This window comes from Montipora capricornis, chromosome 9 (assembly GCF_036669925.1).
Source record: "Montipora capricornis isolate CH-2021 chromosome 9, ASM3666992v2, whole genome shotgun sequence".
Taxonomy (NCBI): Eukaryota; Metazoa; Cnidaria; class Anthozoa; order Scleractinia; family Acroporidae; genus Montipora; species Montipora capricornis.
In genome coordinates, this window is record NC_090891.1 from 40565426 (window position 1) to 40577410 (window position 11985).

The window sequence follows — 11985 nt, forward strand, 5'->3', positions numbered from 1 at the left end:
CCGGACATTTTCATCAAGCGCGCGGTTTCACTACGACGTTTCTTCCGATTTGGCTAGCATGGCTAGTGCGTGTTCCGTAATCTCCAATTCACTTTTTACCGCCAGCAGTGGTCTCTCACTATGTTAAGTTTTGATTTGTAAAGTTCTTTTCGTAGCTCATGGTTGTAAGGCGGATTTGAGCATATCGATATGGAAAATGCGTCATATAAATAAATGATATCATTATCATTTTAATTACGGTTTCTTGGATCGTACTAGGTTTCTATGCTCGCCACCGCCAATTTCCCAGTTGCTAAAATTCAGGTGTGTTGACAAACGGTTGAATGGCAATTAAGAGACTAAAAAAGCGCCCGTTGAAAAGCTCCGTGAACTGCTGAAGCCATGGCCAAGTGTCCAACCCGCGCAACTTATTTGAAGCGATATGAAGGGATTCGTTTTTAATCATGTCTGATCAGATAAATTTCTAAATCTAGCGAAATTCACAAATAAATAAATCGAGTTTAAAATTTGTTATTGTTATAAAGAAGAAGAAGATTAAAAATTGAAACTAACCGTTCAACGCCAACAAGGTTATCCATGCAAGTCTTTGGATGATTGCTCTAAAGGCCATCTTGGTTTCGAGAGTTATTTACTATATCAATGCACACCTTAGCATAGCATACAAGATGCTTAGAATGCACTACCAAATCTCGTGTTTTCTTCAGTTGGGAACTTTGAAGGCTCAGCCACTTTGTCTGCGACCAATTCGGCAAATAAAAATTAGAGAATGAGAAACCCAAGGGGGTGGGGTTGAGGGTGGTTGATCACTATTATTTGCGAACAGTCCCCATTGGTCCCTTGCGCGTGGAGCGAACTGAACAGGCGCGAAAAGTGAGAGCGCAAAATCTGGGAGCGAGGAACCCTTTCTCACTCCCAGTCTTCGCGGAGCAATAATTAGGGAGTTAAAGGCTGTGTTTTCACGACAGCAGTTGTCTCGCTTAACATTCCTGAAAGTGGTTTGTTTGCAGACTTCACCAAGCGACTTAAAAATGATACCTATTTTCACGAGTAAGATTAAATGAGGAGTGAGCACATGCCATTGCAAAAATAAGAATAATAAAAATAGCACGCCAGTTGTATTTCCGATGTGAATAACCGCAAGCGACTCCTCATTGGCTACCTGGTTTGGTAGCTTAAATTTAATGAGAATTGTATTGAAATTTGCCGACTCCCTTAACTTTAAGCGAGTTGGGAAAGGAACCGTTTTCACGGAATGGTGACCTGAATTAAAAACCGCTCGTGAACTGACACGGCCATTGAAAGTTTGCCGACTCGCTAACTTTAATTAAGGGAGTTGGAAAATCAACTGTTTTCACGCGATTTGATTGCGGTTGTCACTCGGTTAGCGACCTTTAGGAGGCAGTTAACCCTAAATCAGAGTAAGCAGATAAATTCATTTTCAAAATGGCCAAACATAATAAAACTTGGCAGATGCATGCAATGTCAACAGCAGTATTAATCTAGGTACTTTTGATGTCCTGGCAACTATCACCATCGCAACCGTTGTAAAGAAATCATGGGCTCTTATTTTAGAACAATGATTTCTTGAAGAGTTTTAACTCAATTGACTTAAAAATTGCTGTACATATTCATAATACAATATTCTCTGCAATAAATTACTGATTTTCTGTTTCTTTGACGTTCAAAACACAAAAGGTATAGTATCCATGTTTCCATGGCAACAGTGACAGTTTGCGACTAATTGAGAAATGCACTTCAGAAACAAGCCCAGAAAATTTCAGCTAATATAGTTAAAAAGCAAGCCAACTGTGCCTGTTTCAGTCCTAAGAAAGGAAATAACTGTAAATCTGGGAAAATGCAAGATAAAGTTGTAAACACAGTAACACCGCTGGTAAAAACACGGATATTAAAACCTCGTGATTTCACGTTGTCGTTATTCAGAGTACCGCAAAAATTCGAGGCAGAATGCGTGCCGCACGTGCAACATGACTTTTTTCCTCTTTTCTACGCTGTTGTAGCTGTAGCCGTCGTCGTTTCTTTAGATCTCTATTAAAGTCCCTATCATCGCTCTTTGGACCCAATTCTCAACGACCACGAAACCGTCTTCGGGAACGAAAAGCAACTGCTCATTCTGAAACAACTGACCCATGGACATGCTTTCAAGACCGGAGAAAAAAATGACTGCAAAGTTTCTTAACTTGAAACTGTTACGTTTTTCCTTTTGAAAATACAAAGCGTTTTAGTCACCCGAGTTATGCACGGAAAGTTCCGGGACTTTCGCTTAACACCCCTCGGTCCAGTTTCTCGGTGTCACAGCGTTCGACCAACTAGGCGAAAAGCAAGGTTTTCTTTTCGTCTTTATTCCTTTCGTGAAACTCTTTCAAGAAACAAGAATCGCCTTTTGAGAGATAAACCTGTAAAAAAATTGCCGGGCTATTCTCGCTTTCTTTTATCACAATCCGATCATGACTACATCCATTTTTTTAACCTTTTAATTGCTTTTAGACAATGATTATCGTTGTTAGTTCTAAGATGTTCTGAAATTTGTCAACTTGAAAATTGCTCTTTTCTTGGTACTGTATATCATAATCATAACATATAAATATGGACGTCCGCCTTATTTCAAGTAGAACTTAAGTTCATTTTGAAATAAATCATTAACAATCGTAACTAATTTGAAGTTCGATCAATAAAAAAAAGGGAACCACTCCTCCTCGAAGAATTCACGATTCCAATCAATAAAGATTTATGCAAAATAAGCCAAAAACAAGTCTTCCGTCATTCTTACTCGCCAATATAAGGCTTGAACGAGGGTCTCAATGGGATTAACCGTGTGTCGTGAAAAAGGGAAAAAATTAACCGTGTGTCGTGAATTATTTTGTCCAGATAACCGTGTTGTTTGTAGCTTTTCCTAATCTCTGAACAACTATTTGATGTAAAAATTAAGCGTGCACCGTGAAATCGCGAAAATTTTAACCGTGTACCGTGTTTGCTACACCCCCATTGAGACCCTCTTGAACTAAATGCATCTTCTCTGTGGCCGTATGTCATAAATGAAGAGTATCTAAAAGAAAGTTTGCGGTTTGTTTTTAGAGTCCCAAACTCCCAGTTCGCTTTCTCCTGCATTTTCTGTTCCAGTTTTGCCTGATTTGGGTGCGGAGGAATCTAAGAAAAGACTGAAAAGAAAAACTAATGGATATGTTAAATGACTATACTTTCAGAGGTCTCTTGTTAACGCTAAAAGTTCGCGATTAAAACTCAAGTAACAGGAACTCTTCGCTTCTTTCTAAATCCATCATTTGCTGATTGAAAAAAATAACTGACACGGACACTCAAGAACCGGAAAAACGAATAACTGTAAGAAGTAGTTGTCTCTCAAGTAAAAAACGGCAGAAACGGCGAGCTGTTAAAATTTCTCAAATCCTTAGGGCGATTCAGTGCGCCGTGAAAGAAATCATATAGCTCCTCGAGAGCAGCGTTCGATAGGAGAAGAAGGCGCGGGATTTCATTATTACCGGTTTCAAATTCTCTCTCACGACTGAAAGCCGTGCATCCACGTCACTTCACTGTGACAGAGGGTACTTTAAGGCGCCAACGTAACGGCCGAACACTAATTAACAATTAGACCCGTAGCCCGCAAGGGCTACGGGTCAATATCCCATGAGGCGAAGCCGAATGGGCTATTGGCCCGTGGCCCTTGAGGGCGAAGGGTCTAATTGTTTTAGTATCACCCAACTAGTTGGACAGAAAAGGCAATAATAAAGTTAGCGAATGCAAGTTGAAGAATTATTTTTTTGGCCGGAATACAAAGTAAGAAAGCGTTACGCTTTTCGATACTCGAGGACTATTACTAACAGTCATCTAGTAGCGTAGCCAATCAAAATGCAGGATTTGCATTAGTCCACTAGTTGGGTGATACTAATATGTTTTAGCCGTGACATCATGTGAAATTGCGCTGTAAATGGACTGACCAGGTAGGGCCTGAAAGGAAGAAATGCGAGCCACCAAGGGTCCATTGGAGCCACAGTTTAAACTAGCAGTGAAGTGCGGTCAGGTACAATTATTGGTGAAAATTCACTGAATCTGAATTTAAACTAAAAGCTATTAAATTATAAGGATACTTTATTTATTTATTTATTTATTTCAAGATTTGTACATATAGAATATATACAGGTGTTAGAACAAAAGGATATAGCATCCCCTACAAGGTTCAATCACCTACCCAACCCCATAAATAATAATTTAGCGGAAGTAAATTAAGTTTAATCAGACGATCCTTGTAGCACAGATCTCTGTCTCTACCTATAATAAAGCGCGTGGCTCTTCTCTGTACCTGCTCGACGAGGATCAACTGATTTATAACAGACTGAGGGGCCCAAACCTGCGAGTAATAACATAAATGGGATCGAACTAATGAGCAATAAAGGCGCAAAAGAGCATTAGTATTGACCACACCCGCGCAATTTCTTTTTAGGAAACCCAACATCCTATTTGCACCCAACATCCCATTTGCATCCTATTTACCTGTTACAAGCTATGTTTTGGACAATAGCCTGACATACTTATGTCTCGTCCTTGCCAAGGGATCCATCGGAGACCTTTCGATTTAGCCAACAAGTCACTGCAAATGTCGGGAAGCTTGATTTACTTCTTCCCCGCTCTTCTTGAGCATCAAAGTTTTGTGCCGCTTTTAATGAGTTTAACGTCACTGCGTTGATAATAAATAAACTATGTGGTTAAAAATACAAACAAACTGATCTCAACTGCTATTGTTTCCGTTTAGTCTTTGGATAATAAAAAATACCATTTTTCAATATTGATTACAGGGCATTAATTAGTTAATATCTAGTTTCTAAAGAAACTGTGGTGCTGCGTCGGTGGGAGAGTGAACCTTTATCAACACGTTTGATGAAACCAAATTAGTTCATATCGTTTTGTTGAGCGGCTTTTGCCTAATGAGGCATAAAAAGCTCGGAATGTTTTCCCTCTCCAGCCATCGGAAGCTGTTTAGTGATGTGGATTCGTGCGTGGATGTATAATGATAATAATAGCACTTGAGAACTGTTAAATTAGCCTAATATGGTGAATTTATTTTGTTGAGGTGGTTTCTGTGATTATTAGTACGTACGTATCACCGTCTGGTTTACACGACACTTCGTGGCAATAATGGAGGCGTATAACATGAAAAGCCTCATACAGTCTCCCTAAATTATCAACTCCAACCAGCATCCCCATTCTAGGCCTTTTATGGACCAGGATAATCATTGTGTCTTAACACAGCAAATGAACCTCATCCCCAGGGAGAAGAGAGACCCTGGAGACGAGGTTGAGCAAATTTCTGTTGACGTTAATAGCTGAGGTGTCGTCAATCATCTGCTTATGGGGCGCCGATTGTAAATTAATTTATTTACCTTAATATTCTCAATTTTTTCATTATTTAATAAATAAAGTTTTGTGATATGAAATATATCAGGAGACAATAGCATACGCAGATTTTGTAGGGAAAGTTTGATTTCCTTTTTGCCCGCTCTTTTTAAGTAACGAAGTTTTGTGCCGCTTTTAATGAGTTTAACGAGATCTTTAGCCAAACCCGACAGTTAACAATTCGTGAACAATAGTAATTGCACAAAGCGAACCGCTTTCTTCACGTTCAGTTCACAAGGGATAGTGAAGAATGGACGGCGGCAAGTTAAACGGGATCCCACAGTGCCGCGAAGAAGCGAAAAATCACATAAGCGGTGGCAAATTCGCTTAGCGAAATGCCTGAAAGGGTTCCCAATTGCGCGCGCTAATGGCCTCTTGAACGTCAAGAGCACACCCTCGCTCGCGAGGCCGGCGTCACAACTAAGTAGTTAAAAATATAAACAAACTGATCACAACTGCTATTGTTTCCGTTTAGCCTTTAGATAATAAAAAATACCTTTTTTCAATATCGATTACAAGCATTTCTTAGATTAGTTAATATCGTTTTGTTGAGCGGCTTCCGCTTAATGACGTTATAAACCACTTAAAACCACTTGACGTTATATAACCACTTAAGAACTCGCATAAAGGGCGGAATTCTTAAGTTTTTATCGGCTCAGCCAATCAAAACGTCTTGAATTCACAAGATGAAGGCTGCTATTGTCAAGTGATTTTAATAGGTTAAACTGCATACCAAAACCGTATGAGTACTCAAATGCCATTCAAGGCAATTTAAATTGTTTGAACGTAGAACCACATGGGCAGTTGAGTGTTGTACGCGGCATGAGTAACGCGTTCCGTAAGACGTCGTTATGGCAAGATCAAATATTTGGCTTTTGACTGTGGTAGTGTTCCTTACTTTTCCAATTCTTTCAAAGTCACATTGGTGGTAAGTATACTAAGGCACGTTTCTTCAAAAAGAAAATAACTTTAAATTAAAAAATATTGTTCTAGGGGTCACTTATTAAACCTCATACACAGATTAGTCAAATAGCAGCTTGATATTGAATCTACTTAAATGCTAAGAAATTGAGCTGTTTAATGTCTTTGTACTTTTTCTACATACAGGTTTATGTCCCAAGTTTATGCTTTATGTGCCAAAATCATGTGTTACGAGAAAAGGTGGGCATAGTTCTTCATAAGAACTATGCCCATAATAAGAACGATAGGGACCATCAAACTGAGCCCGGAAAAGCTGACTTCACTTCATCGACTTGGGTCTCAACAGCTCTGTTTGCGGTTACAATTCATATTCTTTTTCTCCTCTTTATATACGGATTATGCGTCTCTATTATAAAAACGGCCAGTTGTGTTGACCAGAATATCGTGAAGAGCAAACCAATACTCTTGTGTCACGAACAAGAAAATTCAAATTTTCTGGGTTCGCGTTGTTGGTAAGTGCGCCACTGAAAGAAACTATTAATCAGCAAAACCTTAATTAATCGTCATATTTTTTTCTTTTCTGTGTATTTGCTAACGAGTGTTTTATGAAGGGACAGTTTGACTTAGTAATACAAGATAAAACCAAAAAGCGCTGTTATTTTTTTTCTTAGAATGCCCCTTATCAGTCGCGCTTTCATTTAACATATGAAAGACTAAACGCTTGGCTAAACGGGAAATGTTTGGCGACCAAACAACAATATACTGTCGGTATAGGCAAAAAAATGTCCGGTACAGCCAATGAAATATAGTGTTCAACAAGAGCTACGACCCTACCTGGGGAATTTCCAGCGAGTCATGGCCACTCGCTATTAGGCTTCAAAATCAAATATCTACTTTTGCATTGTCCTTACGCAAAATGTGATGAATCCTCAACCTGCAGTTCAGACCATAATTGTAATTACCAAAACAACTTCCTACACAGCAAAAGTAGAGAGAAAAAAAATTATGGACAGGGAGCCAAGGGAAAAAATATCGAGCAAACCTTTCTACTCGTAGGATCCTGTTAGACCAAATGAAAAATTAATCTGTAATTTGTCATAATTGAATTTCAACAGACAAAAATGCTGTGTAATTATTTGTATAATAATTCATCTCATTGTGTTTCATATCATAAATACATCATTTCCATTTATGCTTTGATACAGGCCGGCTACGCTGTTTTCAACAAGTACCCGATGTTCTAAAGCGAACCCCCAATAAAACGAGAAAGTAACTTTAAAGCACAGAACATAATGTTTAAATTAAAATTGTTTGAACTTTGTCCATTGAAACCTGAAAACCTGAAAATGGAAGCAATGTTTCAAATTGTCAGGAGCAGTAACAAGATTGTCGCTGTACAACAGTGACCTATTTTCAGAAGAAATATAATCATCACCTGATATTACGCCGGTTACTAGGCTCATGACAAATCTTGCAGCGAATATCCGCATTCCAGAAATATTTCGAGTATTCACTTGTTGAGGGTCAACGTTCAAGAGCCTTTTTTGTTTCTATTTCCTGTTTGGAAACATTAATTAAAATCGCAGGCGTTTCTAGAAATCAGATATTGAATATTGTCTTTAATAATACTCTTGTTTATCTGTGGGTTGTTTATGTAGGGTAGAACCGTAACGCTTTAATTCCCAGAAGTGATTACAGATCACCAGCTCTAATCATAACATTCACCCCAAATTTGTCCGTAGAATGCTGATACACACTTTTCGATCCCGAACGAATTGGAGTAATCGCGAAATTATCACCAAAACCGAGACTAGTAATCTTCGACAACGTTCTCGCAGTCTTTGCTTTAGCCTCCTTATTTTTTATTCACGGCTCCCAAAGGTTAAGCTTTTCCTCGGGCACCCTGGCTGCGTTTTATCTTACCAAAAACCTGTCACCCGGCAAAAAATTCTCCTCGTTACTTTTCGAAAAGCAAGTACCGTATTTACTCGAATAAGCGCCGCGGCGCTTATTTAATTTTTCGGGCCACAAGTGCGGCGCTTAATCGAGGGCGGAGCTTATTCGAGTAAATACGGTAGTAAAGAATCCTAATGGTGAATTGTAATAATTAGTTTAGAATTTTTAAGGATGCGAAAACCCAGAATTCGATGCGCCCGTGTAGTATATTTGTCGTGAAAAATTTGTTTTTCCCTTTTTTTTCGGAAAAGAAACAGAGGGAACCCAGATTTTTATTCCAATAAACAAATGCGACACAAAATGCCCCGGGCATTTTGTCACTGACAGCCGTGAATTGCACCATGAGACGGGAAGGTCGCTACTTATAAAAACATTACTTTTGAACTCACAGAACTCATTCAACCTCGCGACATTCAAGAAGCAGCGAGGCAAGGCTTCCAAGCAAGGCTTCCACTCAACCAGACGAGGCTATAGCTTTCGAAGAAGTCCGTCATGTCCACTCAGGGGTCGTTACTTTTTATTTTTGCCTTGTTTATATCTCTCGGTGGAGGTAAGTTTGTCAAGCGTCTTTAACACTTTTCTTAGCATCCCCAACAACTTAAATTTGTCGACAAAATCCCAACCTCATGAATTGCGTATAGCCGGGAAATGTGCTCAATTTAATTTGGAGTAATAAATGGATCGTATTTCGTAAAATGATGCTAATTCACTTCTGCGGTCCAGGAGAATTTTGATCTCTCTCTAATTACATAACACAGTTTAGCGTTTTGCAAGAAACTGAAAGTTTAAAATTGTGTCACGGCAAGTCAGAGCACGCTCATTTCAACAGAAAAGGAAACGGGAAAGTTTTTTGTTGCAGATATAGCACTATATACACGTAGTTATAGTACTTAGATTATTCATTGAAGAATCCGGATGACAGTTCAAAAGCGGGCTGATATTGTGTGTTGAAGCACTGAAAATCTTGATAGTTCCACTTTTCTGAAGAGAGCGCTTTCTTCTACGCCATTTCTTCACCAGCCTGTGGAGAAATTTTGAAGATGGCGACAGTGTTGGAAATCGCTTGCACTGCCTTTTGTGCTTCAATTTGCTTTTTTGCGATGTGGCTTGCTTTGTCCTGCGGGATCAAGATGTGCCAAAATGTGATGAAACCTCAGCCAACAGTTCAGATCATTATCCTAACATTTATCGAAGAAGAACGCCGAAGGACACTTTTTCCAGGCGTTGACGAAGCGAACCGCCGGCCCGCACAGGAAAACGACGAACCAATAAATCTCTGGATGGATCGAGAAAATTTGGGTGAGTTTGTTTTCCTTTGGTACATTTTGCCATGTTCACTTTCTACAGCTTGAAGTCTTTTATTTTAGCTTATGAATTCACTTTACTGTAAACATGCATGTCAGTCAAAATATACGAAACGTCAAGTTTTTAAAAGAAATTCACTTTATTCGAATGTTTCCCATCGCAGTCTGCGTTTTGTTTCTATAGAAGCTGAAAGAGCCCAAGATGAAGCCTCTTCTTTCCTATTTGAAATGCGAATTTAAGGCAACGGTAGTCAAGAGCTCAGACGATTTTAGAGGTTCTAATCCTGTACGATAAACTCAGCTTCTTTGCCTTGCCTTCCCTTTCAGTTTCACAAATGCTGTGAAGACGACTTTGGAATAACCTTCTGTGGGTGATTTCAAGATTGCAAAAACTGAAAATTGATGATTGTTCATAATTAACTAGAACATTGTTAATTGCTTATTAGATGTATTTATTTACGAATTAGACAAGACACGAAATGTTGACAAATAAAGACTCAACTGAAGACTTGGTTGGCTTTGATCGAATTGTCAATGGCAGAGTCCTGATGGTGCTTTCAGCTATTTTCCAATATACGCAATTTCAAGTTGCTATTTTAGATTTGCATATCTGGGTCTGTCAAAAGGGAACTAGGAAAGGCCGGCCCTGACGAGAAAAAGAAAACAGTTATAGCTTTTCTCACTCGACTGACACGAGCCTCCTTCATTTTGATACATTTCTTTGTCGATCTTTTCTTTAACAATGAGGGGGCATATAAGCAAGAACAGCCGACGATAGTAAGGAAGAGATCATTTCAAAATCGTGCTTAAGGTCATAGCAATCATTTCGCGTTCATTGCAAGTTGTTCAGGGTATTAACTGGGTATAAAATGCATGGGAATTTGTATCAAGGCTATAGGTTCTTGTCACAGTTGTACATGTGCAACGTGGCTGACTTGCCTCGGCTTTGTTCCTTATTCTTCTCAGCAAAGTTTTCTTTTCTAATATGCTGATAAATTTTAAACTCTCAAATTTATCCTTACTTTATTATAACTATTGCTAGGAACTAGTCAAACCTATCTATACTATAAAGAAATTGCACTTGTCAAAGCTAGTTAGTCAGAGATGAAGTTAATTGGGATTGAAGAAAGTTGAAGTTTGTAACACCCGTGTAACATTCAATTCTATGAATAAATTACAATTTTTTGTCCTGCAGTTGGTGTTGTTTATTTACCAGAATACCTCGACTCCGCCAAGCGAGAAGAGACCCGATTGAAACATCTCATCGGTTGGTCCATTTCCGCTACGCCCTCAAGAAAGAAGAATTTGGCTAAAAACTCTTATCGCGTTGCGTACATAAAGTATCACCTCGGTAACCATTACATAATGCCTTGAAGTGCTTTGTATTTCACATTCTCAGAATACCACTTATACCACTTTACGTTTCAAAAACACAGCTTTTGAAAGAAATCACTTTTAAAAGGGAATCAATGGCAAAAGCGTATATGCTAAACGAGTGATTTTGAGAGCGAACTAACGGCGAGTGTTGTTAACTATTCTAGAACACTTGATACCCACTTCATGTCAGGGTCGTAAAAACTCAATTAATGTCATTGCGTGGCATAGGGATGAATTATTGCTTTCGAACGCACCACTCAACTGTGAGAAATTTAAGTAGCACGAACACCGAGTTTCGGCTAGACCAGTCGGAGCTTTTACAAGGGTATATCCAACATGTCTAGTCAAGCGTTTTGTCTTTTTGTATCTGCCTTGCTCCTGTTTCCAATCTCCACCACTTCTCATTGGTGGTAAGTTGGTCCGTCGCGTGTCTTTTTTATTTTCACCTGTCCGGAAATCAATCAGTTGGTGGGGTACTACTCAATTTTGTTTCGCCGACTGAAAAATTTCATTTGAATGAGATCAGTTTGATTTGTGCACGTTCTTTTGGATCAATGCTATAGGTTCATGTCAGAGTTGTACATGTTTGGCGCTCAACTCATGTGCAACGTAGCTGACTTGCCTGGGCATCAGCAGCAACTTTGTCAACAAAATCCCGACGTTGTGGTTAGTGTTTGAAAGGGTGCTCAACTCGGAGTTCAAGAATGCCAAAAACAGATGCAAAATGAGATGTGGAACTGTTCTACCGATTCTAAAGATGCCAGCGTGTTTGGTAAAGTTACGCGAAAAGGTAAAGAGAGGAACTTTGGCATCTTTCTAATTACAGATAATTATAACATACGAGATGGCCTTCTGTATTGAAATAAATGTCAATTGCTTCACGGGCAGCTAAAGCATACAAGAAGGTCACGTTCACAGCGGAGCTAAAGACACGAAACCACTTTGTTTGGGATATGACTTTAATTAATTGAATTTCTCTTTAAACAACCCGATCACAATTCAA

At 39.0% G+C, this 11985-nt stretch overlaps 1 protein-coding gene across 1 annotated transcript in view; it reads right to left on the reverse strand.

The window, feature by feature from the left end:
• Nucleotides 1-622, reverse strand: part of LOC138015047 (uncharacterized) — a 27951-nt gene extending 27329 nt beyond the window's left edge. The window contains exon 1 of the mRNA XM_068861946.1: nucleotides 553-622. Coding sequence (XP_068718047.1) covers nucleotides 553-610 — 58 coding nt within the window. The 5' untranslated portion in view covers nucleotides 611-622. The remainder of the gene's footprint in view (nucleotides 1-552) is intronic.
• Nucleotides 623-11985: the final 11363 nt, after the last annotated feature.